Below are 20026 nucleotides of genomic sequence, written 5' to 3' on the forward strand. Positions count from 1 at the left end.
ACTCGTGCAGGCAGACTGAGTGATGTACCCCGCTGTAGTGTAAGGACCAAAGGCCATTCTCACCCAGCAGTGACTCATGGTAGGCCTTGGTTACACGTGTAATGCTGGTATAGTACTGGGGCTTGTGGCAAGCTAGTTGTTTTACTCTAATTGTGAATGGCCATAGATGCACTTTTAAACATCTTCAAAAGTACACCGTTGAAGTGTGTATACACACTCACTCACACAGACACACATGCACACACACACTTTCCAGTTCCAGAAACACTTTCACATTAACAGTTTTTCTCATTTATACTTTTTTTGCCATTGTGTGGGTAATAACAGAAGCAACTTATAGCATCACAATCTCATTTAGTGTAAAATTCTTAATTTGTCACAGCGAAAAATGAAACTGTTCCTTTATTCTCGTTTCCAGTTCCGTTGCACAATCTCTGCTGACAACATTCCTGCATGTGAGATTTTTTTCTTAAGAGTAACAAGGGCAAAACATGCTGGCTAGAGCTTGAGGAGCTGCTGCATTTAATTAGGCTGTGTGCGTGTGTGTGTGTGTGCGTGCGTGCGCGTGCGTGTGTGTGTGCATGTGTGTGCGTGCGTGCGTGTGCATGTGTGTGCGTGCGTGCGTGCGTGTGCGTGTGTGTGCGTGTGTGTGTGTGTGTGCGTGCGTGCGTGCGTGTGTGCGTGTGTGTGCGTGCGTGTGTGTGTGCGTGTACGTGTGTGTGCGTGTGTGTGCGCGTGCGTGTGTGTGCGTGCGTGTGTGCGTGTGTGCGTGTGTGTGTGTGTGTGTGTGTGCGTGTGTGCGTGTGTGTGTGCGTGCGTGTGTGCGCGTGTGCGTGTGTGTGTGTGTGTGTGCGTGTGTGTGTGTGCGTGCGTGCGTATGTGTGTGCGTGCGTGCGCGTGTGCGTTCGTGCGTGTGTGTGCGTGTGTGTGTGTGTGTGCGTGTGTGTGTGCGTGTGTGTGTGCGTGTGTGTGTGTGTGCGTGTGTGCGCGTGTGTGTGTGTGTGTGTGTGTGTGTGTGTGCGCGTGTGTGTGTGTGTGTGTGTGCGTGTGTGTGTGTGCGTGTGTGTGTGTGTGTGTGTGTGTGTGTGTGTGTGTGTGTGTGTGTGTGTGTGTGTGTGTATGTGTAAACTTGGCCCAGCAGTTTCTTTGTTTGAGACACTGTTTAGCATGTTTAAACATGCAGGTCTGCTGTGTCCACCAGCAGCAGTATCAGACTCTGATAAGTGCACCAAAGAGTTTCAGTTCAGTGCTCTCATTAGATTGGGGCCAAGTCAAACTGGCTGTGTGTGTTGCTCATTCCAGCTCTCTGTGTGTGTCCTAATTAGACTGGGGTTCAATTCAGATGTCTGAGTGTGTGTGTGTGTGTGTGTGTGTGTGTGTGTGTGTGTGTGTGTGTAGCTCAGTCTGTGTTTGCACTCGTCAGACTGGAGCTCAGTCCAGCTATTTGAGTGTGTGTTTGCTCTCTTGACGTTTGGGTGTTTTCAGGGTACAGACTCTTAGACAAATACAGTACATGATCCATCCCAGATCTGGTCTAGACACACACATACACACACAGTGCTCAGCCCACAATGATGTTAAATGTAATCTGAAGTTCTTTCTGTTCAGTCATTGATTAGTGTATGATCCTGGCCCCATTGGTCATGACATGAAATAGTGTTTGAGCTTTCCAAATGGGGCTGTGGTATTGCTTTTTGTGGGCGGTTATTTATGATGCTTGTAGTGGTGCGACTGTTGTTTACTTCTGCAGTTATTTTATCTTTGCATATATTTATGTTGTTGTTTACTTAAACAGGTGTTCATCATCTCAGTCACCTATTGCGACTGCAGCTCCCAGATGCTCTTCAGGAGATACAGCCAGTTCTTTACCCTGCAGGTAGCAGCATTACTGCCTGATTGTGCAAAGAGTGTATAATGTGTGTGTAATGAGAAAAATGTCTTTAATCTGTCTGTAATTAATTGTTTATGTGTGTAATATGTGTTAGAGCAGGCAGTGTGTTTGTGATGTGTTGAATGTTTGTTACATACATGGGTTAAAGTTCTCCGTCACTACGACGGATTTCCGTCATTTGATTTTTTTGGGGAAAAAATCCGTCAAATCATAATAAACCACACGCGCGTGCGTGCTATCTTTTGTGGCCGAAATATGATTCTCACTGGCGCTCATCAACGCTGGATGGATGACGGCGATGTCATTTGATTGACTTGCGGGTCATTCCGCCTTCAGATTTACGGACATTATGTAGAAAAGTGACCTCCCTCCTGCCTGGCGTGACCGTAGCGCGCGACTCTGTACACCTCGTGCAAACTTGCGCGAACGACGGAGGCTAGTTGACGCGTCACATTCTTTTTGCAGTCTTGTCCGAAACGATACGTGGTAGTATAAAGAAACACCGCTCAAAAACAGGAGAATTTTAATGTTGCTATGTGTTCCAGGTTTGAAAAGTGCTGGAATTTAGGCTAAAGTACTTTAAAATGTTGAAATTGTAACTACTTCGTTTCACAACAAATATCTGTCTGACTGAACAGTTTTCTTGCATTACGTTAACAAATACGAGCCTCTTGTAATTCCAGGAAACATGAGAGAACGTGAAGACATTAAGATTGGGTGTTTTGAAAATAAACAACCATTAAAAATGTGATAAAAAGCGAATTATTTCGAATCATTTCGAGTATATGTATAAATATTTAACTTAATTAAATGTAACATTGAAAACGTGTTGAAATGGACCTTGAAAGTGACGTGCAAGTGCTTTAATTCCACCTTATAAAGGTGTATGAACCCTGCAAACATGACTTTGTTCATTGTGCTGAGGCGCGGCGCGTGCGAAGTTACAAAATTCGAGAGGTGCACGACCTTGCGAATCACCAGCGCGCGAGGCTCTCGCGCACGGGTGGAGCCACCGCGATTACGTCATTTTCGGCGCACGCACCGCCCGCGTCGCCCGCGACGCCCGCACGCGCCGCGTCAAATATAATGGCTTAAACCAGGCTTAACATGGATGGTTTTGTTCTGTTTGTATTTAAAAGCTCTATCCAGTGTAATTTTTTTGTAACATACCTACTTAAAGCAGGTAATCTTACGGCTTATGTTTTTGTGCATAGTGAATTTGATAAAAACAAGAGAGCTTCATACCTTTTAAAACTCACCAGGATTCACTAAATTTGACTTGATCTTTAAATAGTTTTCTGAAGAGGACCCCCAGATTTATGTACATTTATTGCTCAGGTGTTGCATTTTGTCGCTTCATAGATTCTCTCTTCTCTCCTTACACAGGCTGTTTAGATAAATATACTTTATAAATGTGTTTATTGTGTAGAATTAGGCAAAAGAGGTCGTGTCCCAACTACACCACATTTTCAGTAATTGCTAGCATTGTCTTTTGCCAGGAAAAATTTTCAGTCAAATGAAAATTTCTTGCTTTAACCCATGTACATATAAGGTGTAGCTGTGTGTGATGTATATATTATGGATAGAGTATGTGTATTTGTGTATTGAGTGTATGCACATTATACTGTATATTTGAGAATGTGTGATATTTGTAGTGTGAGTCCAATCTTTACTCCTCCACTCCACCTCCTGGACCACCCTGTTTGGGAATTGTAAATAATAAACATGTTCAATATGTTCAACTCATTATCCTGTAATGTTGGGTGGATGGTGATTGGTGTGAAATGCGATGCTAGTGTGTAGTTCTACGGAAGAAGCTGTAAGCAAGGGTGGCTAAATGGGTAACTTTGTGGACTGTGGAGAAGAGGATTCATTTGTTGAGCTGTGGCAACATCATGAATGTCTAAATAATGTCTGAATAATGTGTTTTGGTATAACAGAAGCAAAAGGACAAATGTTAGCTGTCATCTGCTTGTGTATACTTTATTGTATTTTGGATTTGATTTTGAATGGATATAATTGCCATTTTACCCTACAGATGACACATCACTCATAATGACTAAGTGAACATATTTTTAGAGACTTCTAGAGACTTTTAGATAAATGTATTAAAATTCAAGGAGAACTTTTATTTTTGAGGAGTGATCACTTGGGCGCTCAGTGAAGATAGCTGGATAGAACATTGCTCTGTGAAACCAAACAGTGAATAATAAAGTAAAAAAATAAGTCAATGATATTTGAAAACATAGAACTTAACTGCAAGAACATCTTATCTGTCCTTCAAAATCAAAATCTCTCAGAGATTCATCACAAATGCAACCAACTACAGCTAGCAAGAAAAAAGATGCCTTTGGGAATAGCTAGATTCCCTAAGAAGAAAGTTGTTTTTGTTCCTTTTGGTCCCTGCCCTTCATTTTGAAATGAAAGGAGCATCCGAAGATGAGCTTTCCTAGAGTTGGCATTAGGACCAAATTGGGAGTCTGGACAAGAAGGGCCTTGCTCAGGGAGGGAAGACAGGACCCAATGGTCCTGCGAAATAAAAGAGCCCCAACAGTCCTGTGTGGAGGTGGGAGAACTGTTTGGAAGGACAGTAAGGGCTTCACTGTAGCAGCGGCAGGGAGACTGGTCACAAATGAGGGACAGAAAATGCAACCAAATACAGGAACATCCATGAAGGGTAATGGGTGTGTGGCGCGGTTATTTTTTGCCACCTTTATTGTGTTACAGATGAAGCTGCTTGATTTGTTCCCAGTGGAGGGAGGACAGAGAGATCCCAAGAAAAGACTCATTCCCTTTCTTCCAGGTACACTTACACACACACACACACACACACACACACACACACACACACACACACACACACACACACACACACACACACACACACACCAAGAAAAGACTCATTCCCTTTCTTCCAGGTACACTTACACACACACACACACACACACACACACACACACACACACACACACACACACACACACACACACACACACACACACCAAGAAAAGACTCATTCCCTTTCTTCCAGGTACACTTACACACACACACACACACACACACACACACACACACACACACACACACACACACACACACCAAGCAAAGACTCATTCCCTTTCTTCCAGGTACACTTACACACACACACACACACACACACACACACACACACACACACACACACACACACACACACACACACACCAAGAAAAGACTCATTCCCTTTCTTCCAGGTACACTTACACACACACACACACACACACACACACACCAAGCAAAGACTCATTCCCCCTCTCCCAGGTACAATTACGCACACACACAGACCCCAAACCAATACACATTCCCTCTCTCCCAGGTACAGATTTGATCAAGCACACCTGACACACACAAACACATTTATAGCTGGGTGTATGTTTCAGGTAAAGTCCTCTTTGGTCGTAGTCAGGTCAGAGATGTGGCGATGAGGAGATTGAAGCATCTGGATCATTATTGCCAGGTAATGCACTCTACACAAACCCTGCACACACTCCACATATCTTACACATACTCCAAACACACTCCACATACAAGCATAAATACAAAACACCCCACCCATGTCACACACTTCACACAACCCACACTTACCACATCTCTTGCACACCCCACACTCAAAAATGCATTACCCCCATTTACACACAACACATATTTACACAGCCCCCACACACCCTAGCCACATTACACACACCTCTTACACACTAATACACATCTCACACTCTTTACATAGCTCATACATACCCTACTATACATGCAGCTATCACAGCCTTATCATACCAACTTTAATTTCTCAACTTACATATTAACAAATCACTTAACATATTAAAAGAAAGATGCAGTTATGAAGCATCCCGTCTCTCTCTCTCCTCTTGCTCTGTCTTTCTCTCAGATTCTGATGCGGTTACCTGCTCACATCTCTCAGTGTGAAGAAGTGCTCAAATTCTTTGAGCCAAAACCAGAGGATCTCAGTCCCCTTACAGAGTTAATAAGTACACACACACACACACACACACACACACTGATACACATTCAGCGACACACACACTCATTCTCTCACATAGTCCTGTGGCACATACATGCATGTACACAACCCAAGTAACACGTGCACACATTATATGCTAGACCTATCTTGCACCACGAGTGGGTGCTGTGTGTCTGTGTAAAACTGTTCTGGTGAAGAAAGACATGCTGTGTTTGGGCTTTTGCAGGGACTCCAACTCCTCCAGGAGCATGCCAGGTAATGTCATCGACTCAAAGTGTGTGTGGCGGCACTAATGTGTGTGTGTTCGGCTCCACTCAGCTCTATAGAACGCTCTTTAATTTCCTTTCTAACGTTCTCTGTCTTTGTCTCTCCGTTTCTCCTTCCTGGTAATGCTGAATAACAGTACTGCTAAATCATGATAAAACACAGCTTGTTGCATGAAAATGAATGACCAGATAAATATTCTTGCAGGTCCCTCGTGGGTGCCTTATCTTTGTCTCTGAAATCATGTGCTCTGACGACAAAAAGAAAAATGAGTTTCAAAAGTTCCACTGCCCTCACTTATGCAACGTTCAGCTGCTCTAGTGAAAGAGAAAAACTGCTTGACTCTGCGTCTTTGTGTGTGTGTGTGTCTAGAGCTTTTAGTGTCCTTGTGCTCGTTATTTGGAACCTTTGTGCTATGATGCTGAATCAGCTATTCCAGCTCTAATGCAAAACCTGCCCAGTGACAGAAACATACAAATATATACATATTACACAGATGCACAGGCAAAATCCTAAACACATACACACACACACACACTCAAACAACATGCACAAACACACACTTGTGGAATGTTGTAAGGCAGTCCAATACAAACATTGTGATGAACAGACACTGTCCAGAGGGCTGAGCGGACTAAATGAGAACAAAACGTGAGGAGGGAAAAGGGAAAAAAGGAATGAAAGAAAGAAAAAAGTGTAACCATGTGTGTGAGACAAAGCAGGGGTGTGTGAGTATGTGTAAGTGTGTGTGTGTGAGAGAGAGAGCGAGGGATTGAGAGAAAGAGAAAGGCAGGGATAGAAAGAGAAGGAACAACGAGAGAGAAAGAGAGTGAAAGGAGTAGAGTTGTACATTTGCTGTTGAACCTTTTGAAACCAGTTGACGTGGCATAGAGGAAAAATGAGGGGGAGAGAGAAAAGGGGAGAAAGAAGCAGAGAAAGAGGGAGGAAGAGCAAGAGAAAAAGAGGGAGGGAGAGAGAAAAACAGGGAGGTAAGGAGAGCAATAGAGAAGAGATATGGTGGGGTGATTGGGACAGATTGAAAGTTTGGGACAAAGAATAAAGGTCTCCCATGACCATCTGCTCCCTCTCTGGTCTGTGTGTTTGAGTTAGTGAGACAGAGAAAGAGACACTGACTGCTGCAGACGTTCCACTGAATGATCTGATGCCATGGTGTGTTCAAGATCTCATCAAACAAACATCGAAGCCCAGTGCTCTCACAGATGGCTCTCTGATGGCCCCAAACCAAAGATCTGTGAGGTGTTTTGTATTTGTGTGCATATATCTCACATATCTCATATGTGCACATATGTTTGTTTGGGTATATGTTTGCTTCATTTTCACTGAGCCCATATGTTTTTGTTTAAGAGTAAGTTAAGGGGCGGAGACAAGTTTGACTGGCATCTGTTTCCTCTCTCTCTCTCTCTTTTTCTCTCTCAACCCGCCCTCTGAACTTCCAGCTTTTACATTTATTTTCCAGAGAAAAACTTTCCTTGTCCCACTATGCAGCTCTTTCTCTTTCTCTCTCTATTTATTTCTTTCACATGCACTCTCTCTCTTTCTCTCCTGGCTTCTCTCTCTCCATCCTTTTTTCCTTAACCTTTCTTGCTCTATTGGTCAAATATTTACTCTTATTTTACAGCATTTCTAGACCTGTCAAATAATCCCCACTGCTTCTATGAGGAATTGACCCACTGGATTTTAGGATCTGAAGATCTGGGCTACTGGTTGAAGTTTTTTCTCCGAAGACCTTGACTTGGTTTTGCCGGGAAAGGTTTGATGTCCCTGAGGGCAGTGTAATCGGACCCTGTGCTCCAAAAGACTGTATGATTGGACTTGTGGGACTGTGTCCTCTTTGGAAAATGGATTGATCTGTTCTGGTGTGCTGATTGGCTGACGCTGTGTGAGCATCAGCAAATGGCACGCCGCAGTTTGAGGGGACAAGGAAGGGGAGGCAGCTGGTTTACGGCTTGTCTTTTCCCATCATCCTCAGAGGCAGAACATGGTGAGGCTGTGGGCAGAGATGAGTCTGTGTATCTGGTGGCAACAGATTACCAGAAGCAAGAGAATACAGAGATTAGCCTCCGTGCTGGAGAACAGGTGGAGGTGATTGAGAAGAATGACAGTGGTAAGCAGCACACACACACACACACACACACACACACACACACACACACACACACACACACACACACACACACACACACACACACACACACAAACAGAACAGTTTCATAATGCATATGCACATACAGAACACAGACCGATAATATATACAGACACAGATACAAATACAGAACATTGTCTCATAATGTACACACACACACACACACACACACACACACACACACACACACACACACACACACACACACACACACACACACACACACACACACATACATACTGTGTTCTTCTTACCACTGTATGTGTATTCTCACACACATACAGTAAACAAGCTAACACACACATACAGAATATTCTCACACACAGTACCCAATCTATCACAGACACACGCACACACACACACACACACACACACACACACACACACACACACACACACACAGACACTGTACTCTCACACACATACAGTACACAAGCACACTCACACTCAAATATTGTACACAAACTAATACCCCTACAGTACATAAGCTATCACACAAACCTATGATACACAAGCTAACACATAAATACTGTGTGCTCTCTCATACACATACAGTACCCTAGCTAACACACACATGGAGCATACTCTCACAAACATACAGTACACAAGCTAATATACATACAGTACCCTAGCTAACACACACATGCAGCATACTCTCACAAACATACAGTACACAAGCTAACACACACTCACAATGCACAAGCTAAGCTCAAGCACAGACAGAGCACAAGCTACCAAAAACAGAATACTCTCTCACACATGCACTACACTAATTAACACACACAAATAAGGTACACAAACTATCACACACACATAGGGTGCACACACTAACATAAACTCATACAAATAAAAATTTAATACACACATACAGAAAAACAGACTACACACACAGCACAAAAGTTAACAAACAATACAGAAGCTAACACACACACACACACACACATACACACATACAGTACACAAGCTAACACAAACATACAGCCTCTTTCTATAGTTTATACAGTTCTCTGTAGTTTTGAGAACCAAATGTAGTTTATGTGACACTGTAGTTTGCATAATTTGTAGTTTTAGAGAATAGTTTGTATAAATCTGTATGCAATTTATGTTCACCTATTTGTGGTTTATTATGAACTTTGTCTTTTTTTGTACAGCTGTGTGTAGTTGTAGAGACCTGAGGGTGGATTATGCTTTGTGTAGCGTTGTAGAAGTCAGAGCTCTGTTGGGATAACATGGCCACATGCCCACTGGGATCTGCACACAACATCTCTCTCCAGCTTTTGCTCATAATGAGCAGCCAAACAGATTGACCAGCCTGGAGTTTGTTTTCTCGAGTACAGGCACACAAACTAACATACACAACACTGCACATTTCAGTTTGACTGCTCCAGAGAACCGTGTGAGAAACGTCTCCTCCCCAGTGTCCTAAATGCCCTATGAGCGCCTCACAGCACCTCAGCACCCTCCTGTACTGCCATCAGTCTCCCTCACTGAAACAGAGGAACCATATAGCACGTCTACTCTTCTCCTAAATGTAAATATGTGTTCCCAAATCCTGTTGTGTGTGTGTGTGTGTGACTATAAGTGTATGTGTGTGTTTGTGTGTGTGTATGTGTGTGTGTGTGTGTTTGTGTGTGTGTGTGTATGTATGTGTGTGTGTGTGTGTGTGTGTGTGTGTGTGTGTGTGTGACTATAAGTGTATGTGTGTGTTTGTGTGTGTGTATGTGTGTGTGTGTGTGTGTTTGTGTGTGTGTGTGTGTGTGTGTGTGTGACTATAAGTGTATGTGTGTGTTTGTGTGTGTGTATGTGTGTGTGTGTGTTTGTGTGTGTGTGTGTGTGTGTGTGTGTGTGTGTGTGTGTGTGTGTGTGTGTGTGTGTGTGACTATAAGTGTATGTGTGTGTTTGTGTGTGTGTATGTGTGTTTGTGTGTGTGTGTGTGTGTGTGTGTGTGTGACTATAAGTGTATGTGTGTGTTTGTGTGTGTGTGTGTGTGTGTGTGTGTGTGTGTGTGTGTGTGTGTGTGTGTGTGTGTGTGTGTGTGTGTGTGTGTGTGTGTGTGTGTGTGTGTGTGTGTGTGTGTGTGTGGGCACATGCACAGGAGGTGAGGTGGAGGACAGTGATGTCTGGTTCTCTCTGTCTCTGTGCAGAGATTTTAGGAGGAAGATGTTTGTGTGCGTGCATGTGTGTGAGCTATTGTGCAATCTTGTATGTGCACTTCTTACCTTATTATATTTTAGTTGCTAATTCCACAGCTCAGAAGTGCTAACACAGCCAAAGAAAAAATAACACAGAGAAAAAGAGAACAGAGGAACAGATATTGAGAGAGAGGGAGAATAGAGAGAGGCAGAGAGAGAGAGGGGTAAAGATGGAAGAAAAGGGGACACATTTGTGAAAGCATTACGTAGTTGCTTCTGCATGCGTTTCTAAAAATGCTGCCAAACGAGCATTTAAAAAGCTATTTGCCACTTTGCATTTTTCCATGATCCTCCACAGAGCGGCTGCTTGAGCTGCTGGGGAATTCATCAGCAGTGGAATGCTGAGAGTCTTATCCTCAGAATCCCCCCATCTATCTCCCCTCTCCCCCTCTCCTTTTATCCCTCTCTCTTCCTCGCTATCCCTCTCTCCCTCTCCCCGTCGTTCTCTCCTGCTCCCCGATTGTCTTTTGCTTCCCTCTTTCTCTCCCTTCTCCCCTTCCCAACTGTCCCTCTCCCCCTCCCTCTTTCATAAACATCATTATTTTCACATTTACACTTCGTGACAAACATCTAAATCTATAGCAATAGTATGGTGAGAACACACACATAGATTTTCTGATGCTTTTCATTTTTGTATATTGCATGCTGTGTAAGGAGTGTGAAATCAACACATTTTGTTTCATAAACTGTACAAAGGATCTGGAAAATTTGTATGTATGTTTGTTTTGCGCACACACACGTGTGTGTGTGTGTGTGTGTGTGTGTGTGTGTGTGTGTATGTGTGTGTGTGTATGTGTGTGTGTGCTCGTATGTAGGTCAAAAAAGGAACATTTGAGATTTATGCAAATCTACTGTAGATGTTACACCTTAGGTTCTCCTTGTTATAGTTCACTTAGAGCAGCGCTAGAGCCTCACTTTGACTGGCCTGCAGATGGCGCTGTACAGCAACGTCTAGGCCACAGGTCTACTGCAGAACAATGAAGATTTTAGCAAAAATATCACATCACTTCAATGAACTGCGTTATTGTGGGTTTCTCAAGCTTTCTCAATCTTGTCTGTCTCTCTCTCTTTCACTCCCTCTCCACCCCTACAAGGCTGGTGGTTTGTGAGCACAGCAGAGGAACAAGGCTGGGTTCCTGCTACATACCTGATCTCTCTCAGAGAGCCGCAAGATGATCACAGAACGCCAAGTGCAGACAGTAAGGAAAACCAGACATCAATAATTGACTGCCTACCTAGCTGATCCACTGCTAAGCTGTGGCGTGCAGGCCCTGATGGGGCACCAGGGGGCAGGGAGGGAGGTGCAGGTTTAACTCAGGACTGCTTAAGTGTCCCTGTCCAGCCTGAGCAGTCATGGTGGACACGGACACTGCAAAAGCACTCGTCTGGCTGAGTGGGGTGTTGAAAAACTGGCAAAAGTATCAATTTAGTTTAGTGCAGCATCAGCAGTTATACACACACACACACACACACACACACACACACACACACACACACACACACACACACACACACACACACACACCAAGCATTTAGAGTGTTGGTGAATGTTTGGCACTAGGTCCTGTTATTCTGTTTTTATTTTTCATGCAGAAATTTCTCATTTTCCAGTTCTCATGCCAGAAAAGTTATAACAGTGAATTAAATGCTCATAAGCCTAGTGAGTCTAAGGTGAAAAGCATACCTACTATATAAATTTCCCTCATTCTAAATTTGACTTACAAAAGTTATTTACAGAAGTGTTAGATTTGAAAGGACCAGTCCTTTTAAATGACTTTATTAAGCATCTCAAGGCTTTTACATTCCAGCCTTTCTACTTTTACAGTATGAAACACTTGCCTGCTGTTAGAAAGTGTGGGTGAAACACTTACTATTAGAGTAGGTGAAACACTTACTATTAGAGTAGGTGAAACACTCACTGTTAGAGTAGGTCAAACACTCACTGTTAGAGTAGGTCAAACACTCACTGCTAGAGTAGGTCAAACACTCACTGCTAGAGTAGGTCAAACACCAGAGGTGAATTAGGTAAAATACTCACTGTAGGTGAAACACTGTACTAAATTAAATGAAATACTTATTGTTGGGTTTAAGTGATGTACTTTTGGATTTAGGTGAAACCCTCACATTTGGATTAAGGGGAAACACAGATTAATTAATTTAAACTTTTGGATTTAGGTAAACTGTTGGATGTCATTGACATAGAGTGTAGCATGAACAGGCCCTTGGCTGCAGAACAAAATTCCTCTGAATAACTCTAACAAAAGTTTCTCTGAATAGCTGTAACATTCTTGCAGTTTCACCATGACTGCAAACAGAACAGAACACATGCCTCAGTGCCCCGAATGGGTCTGAGCCTCCTTCCCACTTTTACAAGGATTGTTTTTAAAATGTTGCATAGTATTGTAAAGTAAATAAGTGTTACCTAGTAAATATGTATTACTTACTGAATGTTACACTTTATTAGCCAAAATAACACACACACACACACACACTCACACACACACACACACACACACACACACACACACACACACACACACACACACACACACACACACGCATACACACACGCACAGACAGGTGAACATCCTTAACTCTACAATATTTGTTTTCTTTTTGTTTCAAAGTATAATATTCCATCTCTCTCTCTCTCTCTCTCTCTCTCTCTCTCTCTCTCTCTCTCTCTCTCTCTCTCTCTGTAGCAGAGCGCTATGTGACAGTACAGGCCTACAGTAGTTCAGGTCAGAGTGAGTTACAGTTTGAGCCTGGGGTCACTGTGGATGTCATTCAGAAGAGCCCAGGTGGCTGGTGGTTCATACGGTAAACACTGCAAAAGCATGACAGCTCAACTCTGTGAGGAGAGAGTACAATATCTGAGAGGATATCCCCTCCCACTTTTATTATTTAACACGTAAATGTATGTGATTCTGTTAATTATTTTTCTAAAATTGAAGGTCCAACAGATTTGTGTAATATTCTCTCTGTCTCTCAGATCTGGGGGCAAAGAAGGTTGGGCCCCTGCTGCCTACCTGAGGAAGGCACAGGATGCTGCTTCCCAGAGTGAACAGGCTGTTGCCATGGAAACCAATAGAGCACCTGTGATTGGCCAAGTGGAGATCATTGGAAACCTGATGGATATTAGCAACTTGCTGAACAGGAAGCCTGCAAATGACACACACATTCAGAGCAATCCACACTCCTCAAACAACACACATGCCCTGAGCAAGACACACTCATCGAACAACACACACACACTGAGCAAGACACACTCCACAAACAACACACACACCCTGAGCAAGACACACTCCACAAACAATACACAAACCCTGAGCAAGACACACTCCACAAACAACACACACACCCTGAGCAAGACACACTCCACAAATGATACATACACTCTGAGCAACATAAAGTCCACAAATGACATACTCACCCATTCAGGTAGAAATATAGACACACTTACAGACTTGAACCCAACAGAACACACAGTATCTAACCCAAACACTGACTCACACAGCAGTACAAAGCCAGAGACCACAAACACTCAAAGCTCCATGCACAGCAATTCCCACATATCCGTGGACAATAACACACACACCACCACACACAGCAACACACACACTTCCACAGACAGCTCCACACACACTGAGGACATTGACGTAGTTAGCAAAGCTATCATAGAAGACACAAGTTCAGACACAGAGAGAGAGACTGATAAATGTCCTAAGTATAGTATGCACACACGAACAACTGCTACGGATGTGGAGACTCCGGACCCAAATGCATGTGTGTCAGCCCCGGAAGGGAGTGTGAGTGTGTGTGTTACAGAGGCAAGTGTGTGTTGTCCCAGGGTCTCCATGCCAAAGGCTAACCCCACCCCCGCCATCGCCTGGGTAACACCACAGAGATTCCACAGTGTAGAAAACGGTGAAGTACCTGCTCACAACACATACATTCCACACACAGCACACAAATACACACACACACACACACACACACACACACACACACACACACACACACACACACACACACACACACACACACACACACACACACACACACACACAGACCTTGTACACAAGACATACACATACACACACAAATCTTGGACACAAGACACACACACACACGTCCTGCATACACCACGCACACAGATACTCATCCACACTCCATACACCACTCACATTCCTCACACACTCACTGTCCACAGTCACCACACACCCCACACTTTGCATCTCTTTATGTCTTCCATCTCTTTCCCTTCCTCTCTCCCTCTCTCTCCCTTCCTCTCTCTCTTCCTTTCTCTCTCTATATCTCTTTCTTTCACTCTCTCCTGTCTCTCTTCCTGCCTCTCTTTTTCTCCCTCTCTTCTCTCTCACTCTCCATCTTTTCTATATCTCTCCCTCTCTATCCTCTCCCTCTCCCTCTCTTTCCTATATATCTCCCTCTTTTCTCTCACTCTCCTTCTCTTTCCTCTCACTCTCTTTCTCTTTCCTCTCACTCTCCCTCTCTCCTCTCTCTCTCCCTCTCTTTCTTCTGTCTCTCCCTTCCTTCCCTGTCTCTCCCTCTCTTTCCTCTGTCTCTCCCTCTTTCCTCTGTCTCGCTCTTTCCTGTTTCTCCCTCTCTTTCCTCTATCTCTCCCTCCCCTCCCTCTCTCTCTCCCTCTCTTTCCTCTATCTCTCCCTCTATTGCCTCTCTCTCCCTCTTTCTCGATACATTTTTTCACCTTTTATGTCCTGGATGCTGTCTCCCTTCGTCACATTTATTTTTTGCTGTTTTTAAAATGAATTTGACATTTTCCCGCTCAGGTTCTCCAACTTCCAGTCAGAAACATCCTCCCCGCCGTGAAAACAGCCTGGTCAGTCACTTTCATTAATTCAGTATGATCAAAGAGCCGTTTAATTCAGTTTGATCAAAGAGATGTTTGATTTGGTTTCAGATCAAAGATTAAAACATGGCCATATGCCACAACAGTATAGCTTAACTCTCACCATAATTACAGTTAATAAAATAATTATTAATGCATATATTGAAAAGCAGTGAAGACAATATAAAAACTGAAATTAAAACCGTAAATTAAAATAGTTTTGGTACTTAATTAACAACAGCTTTTAGATATTTTCAGGTTTTGGGTTTTTCTTTAGGGGTTTCAGCTGCCTCAGCCTCCGGAGCCCCCTTGTGTCCCTGTTGAGTACTACACCATTGCAGAGTTTCAGTCCTGTCTGACTGACGGCATCAGCTTCAGGGGAGGGCAGAGAGCTGAGGTGACCGATCCATCCATACACCTCTTACATAATCCACAGTGACAGCACACGCAGGCAGATAGATGGATGTATGTCTATAAATAGGCAAATGGGAAAACTGATAAATGTTGTACATAATTCAGTGTTGTGAATGCCTGTATGTGTTTGCAGGTAATAGAGAAGAACTCAGGTGGTTGGTGGTATGTGCAGATTGGTAATAAGCAGGGCTGGGCTCCCTGCTCCTACATCGACAAGCGTAAAACACCAAGCTTAAACCGGCGAACCAGCACCCTCACACGGCCAAAGGTTCCGCCTCCTGCCCCGCCAATCAAAAAGCAGAACTCGCTTCCTTGTATGGAGTCAGAGATAATGATACATGAAGAGGGACGGGTATACGAGGAGCCAGAGTATGATGTTCCAACTGTGGGCTTGGAGTTTGAGTTCCTGCCTGGAGAGGCCAAAGCCTCGGGCCCCTCTCCCCCACACTCTGCCCCCTGCAGGCTTGAGCAGGATGTTCAGGGACAGGATGGAAAACACCAAAATCTGTATGAAAGTGACATTATGGAGAACGTGGACACCAGGCAGACACAGTCACCCAGTGGGCTGTATCAGAGACCAATGTGGGATCCCCCTGAATATGACGCCCCTACATTTGAGCCCCACACCCCCGTGGAGGCTCCGCCCACTCTCCAACTCCAGGCAGAAGTGTACAAACTCAAACCCACAGTCCGTCCCAAACCCGCCAACTCGGATCTGAACTCCTTGAGGCGCAGCCTGAAGCCTGCAGCTCAGCCACACAAGAACGACTGTAGTATCGATTCCACCTCACGCATGTCTGCTGGGTCAGATTGCGCAACGTCGGTGGCCGACTGTCTGATCTCCTGCAGCTCCTCCCCTGACTTGTCTATCAGCACTGAGGCCACGCCCCCCCAACTGTACCGCAGTACTGCCGAATTCCAGCAGGGGGCAGCTGGAGAACTGAGCCTGCCAGCCGGAGCGCTGGTGGAGGTTCTGGAGAAGCAAAAGAGCGGCTGGTGGTTCGTCCGCTGGGGGGCACTAGAGGGCTGGGTGCCCACCTACTACCTACAGCCTATCATGCCCCCCCACACCAAAGGCGCACACACTGGGGATTCCCACTGTGAGCAGGGCAGGTGGGCAGGTGGAGAGAAGAATGAGCTATGTGTTCAGAGAGTGAGCAGTTCCAAGGCCAACCCCAACCTTCAGGACTCCACTAGGCCGCTGTGCGGGCTCAGAGTGAGACCCCAGGACAGAAAAGAGAATTCTGACATTATTAAGAATGAAGTTAGTGTTCCTAAGGACAAAGCTGGTGCAAAGGACTATGCTAGTGTTACTAAGGAGAAAAACAGTGTTACTAAGAACAAGGCTGGTGTCACTAAGGACTACGCTAGCAACTCGTCACAGTGGAATGCCCCAATTGGCACTGCGTGGAAAAATGAGTCTCTGAGCACGCTCACATCTGTCTGCCCCCTGTCGAGCCATCGTGACACCACCAGCACAGGTCGCTCTATTCCTGTTTCCATGGTGAAGCCCAAACCGCACCTCATCCATAACAACCTCCATGAAGAGTATGTCTCCATTGCTGATTACCATGGTGATGCGGAGTCAATGGCATTCCCAGCAGGAACGAGGCTGGAGGTTCTGGAGAGGAGCTCCAATGGATGGTGGTACTGCCGCACCCTTGACACAACACCCACCCGGAGGGGCTGGGTGCCCTCCAACTTCCTGGAGAAGAAGAAGTAGCATAAGATAGGTGTGTCCTCCACTTCCTGTTGAATATAACCTGGAAAGAACGTATTTGTCAAATAATGCATGTTAGTGTATTTTAGTCATGCTTATCATATAAATGATATAATCCATGCTACAAATGACATCATAGTTAAAAAAGACTGTGCGGTCATTTATGGATAATCAACACCAATCCTTTAGTACATTCAGTACAGACATGGAGGTTCCACACAAAGTCACAATGGTTCAGTACATTCATGAGGATATAGTGTTGAGTCATCAGTGTTCAGTACATTCATGAGGATATAGTGGTGAGTCATCAGTGTTCAGTACATTCATGAGGATATAGTGGTGAGTCATCAGTGTTCAGTACATTCATGAGGATATAGTGGTGAGTCATCAGTGTTCAGTACAGTCATGAGGATTTAGTGCTGAGTCTTCAGTGTTCAGTACAGTCATGAGGATTTAGTGCTGAGTCTTCAGTGTTCAGTATGGTGTTTCAGTACAGTCATTTCACAGCTCTTATCACTTGTTGGTGACTATAATCTATAATATGTCACCATTCCATAATTGTTTTTTGACAAATCACAGCTATGCTACCACTGTAACAGTGTACTACCAGCTGTACAGTAACAGTGTACTAAAAGCTGTACAGTAACAGTGTACTGCCAGCTGTACAGTAACAGTGTACTACCAGCTGTACAGTAACAGTGTACTACCAGCTGTACAGTGACAGTGTACTACCAGCTGTACAGTAACAGTGTACTACCAGCTGTACAGTGACAGTGTACTACCAGCTGTACAGTAACAGTGTACTACCAGCTGTACAGTGACAGTGTTGAGCAGTGAGGCTGCTGTAGGTTACTCTCACATATTTCTAAGTATAATTGAAATAAGATTTACATATAACTCTAACCCTAAAATAAGTCTCAGTTACTGTAATAAAATCTACAAGATCTGTGGTGATTTTATCCACTAGGACCATCCAAATGTTCCTATAATGTGAGGATGATAACTATATAATGTGATGATGATAACTGTGACCATATTGCTGGTGGAGGTGATTATGATAATGAGAATGATGATGATGGTGCTATAATGCTTGTGATTCTAATTATATTTTTCATGTTGATGGATGCATATAATGCAACAATGCAACAAATGCTTATAAATTGAAGCTGGTGATCAAAAGAAGAGACTCATCCCTAGCTCTTTATTGGCTAAAAATAAACAACATAATGAAACATGCACCTTCTTTTGTCTTGCCAACATATACTAGCTCTAAAAATATTTTATTAGTAACAAATAATTGCAATTTTACAGAGGATGTCAAATATCCTGTACCCACCCATTAGAGTTTTACAGATAATCCTGCCCACTTGATTCAAACTAGAAACCACAATAAATGAATAACCATGAAAGGATTTTTGTACATTTTTGTGTATTTGTACTTTGAGACAAACCCAAGGAAATAACCTAACTTACTGTTACTTACTTGGGTCTTGACTTCAGTAAAAAAAAAAAAAAAAAAAACCCACCAAGCAGACAGACACACATTTTCCGTTAAATGTCAAATTTAGATGTCATCAAAATCTATAGCAAGAGTCCCAAGCATTCCTGGTGATGATGCAACTCTGACCCCATCACAGAGTTGTAATGCATTTTGAGGCTTCGCGTTAGCATGCAAATTGGATAGCAAGCATTTAGATCAGACTCGACATACTTTTGCTTGCAGCTATTGATCGGTTCACATCAAAGCCATCAGCACTACCTACAGCACGGTGTAGAAGCAGCACAGCAGCGGCCCTGTAACATGAATCCCACAGGTTCAATCCCCATACATGGCTTTTAGGAAAGAGAACGTGGACAAAAGGTCAACCATTTCCATGGAAACGATGTCTGCTTACTTTGTAGTGACTCTCTCCGACGCACACCTCCTCCATGGTGCGTCTCCTGCTCTCGCAGTCGCATGCTACCTCAGTCCACTTCTCACATTGGACAAAAGACCTTTGCACAACATCCGTCCTCTATATCTAACAAGAGGTGGCTAAAATGTCACCGCTGTCTGCTCCATGCTGAGTCACCATGCTTCAGTAGTATATTATTGTTTATTAGTCGGGATCACCTGCATTGTTTCAACAACCAGTGCCATTGGCCCAGTTTGGTTCAAAGTGAGCCTCTAAGAACCTATAACTTGCTTAGTCCAAAAAGGAAATGGGATGAGCCCTTATGCTTTTCCCAAATTGTTCATGGCAGAGACTTAAAAGTGTCTTACCAAGATTTGTCTTACCAGGGATTTTATCTTCTGTTATTTTGTTGTAATCTTGAAAATCAATGAAATATAAAAGTCAGGATTTGTTTGTTTGTTTGTTTGTTCAAATGTAGGATGCATCAGTGATTTCCACTCACAGTAGTTTTTGAATTTCATCTTTGCTGAACGTAAGAGCCTTCATGCCTGCAAAGTCTTGGCTAACTTGCATAATCAACTCAACATATGACTGCTTCTGT

General features: G+C 43.7%; 1 protein-coding gene across 4 annotated transcripts in view; it reads left to right on the forward strand.

Annotated features, from left to right (window-relative positions):
* The window catches only part of sh3pxd2ab (SH3 and PX domains 2Ab), a 20030-nt gene extending 971 nt beyond the window's left edge, over positions 1 to 19059 (forward strand). The window contains exons 2-13 of one of the 4 annotated variants that reach the window (XM_076978878.1): positions 1796 to 1876; positions 4619 to 4694; positions 5311 to 5387; positions 5814 to 5905; positions 6133 to 6161; positions 8161 to 8295; positions 11621 to 11725; positions 13232 to 13346; positions 13519 to 14453; positions 15338 to 15387; positions 15674 to 15793; positions 15944 to 19059. In XM_076978878.1, the coding sequence (XP_076834993.1) occupies positions 1796 to 1876; positions 4619 to 4694; positions 5311 to 5387; positions 5814 to 5905; positions 6133 to 6161; positions 8161 to 8295; positions 11621 to 11725; positions 13232 to 13346; positions 13519 to 14453; positions 15338 to 15387; positions 15674 to 15793; positions 15944 to 17533 (3405 nt within the window). In that variant the 3' untranslated portion in view covers positions 17534 to 19059. Of the gene's footprint in view, positions 1 to 1795; positions 1877 to 4618; positions 4695 to 5101; positions 5125 to 5310; positions 5388 to 5813; positions 5914 to 6132; positions 6162 to 8160; positions 8296 to 11620; positions 11726 to 13228; positions 13347 to 13518; positions 14454 to 15337; positions 15388 to 15673; positions 15794 to 15943 lie in introns of those variants that run through there. The other 3 variants (XM_076978877.1, XM_076978879.1, XM_076978880.1) reach the window with 3 other exon arrangements.
* The last annotated feature ends 967 nt before the right edge of the window (positions 19060 to 20026 follow it).

The sequence above is a fragment of the Brachyhypopomus gauderio genome, chromosome 17 (genome assembly GCF_052324685.1).
Source record: "Brachyhypopomus gauderio isolate BG-103 chromosome 17, BGAUD_0.2, whole genome shotgun sequence".
Classification (NCBI taxonomy): domain Eukaryota; kingdom Metazoa; phylum Chordata; class Actinopteri; order Gymnotiformes; family Hypopomidae; genus Brachyhypopomus; species Brachyhypopomus gauderio.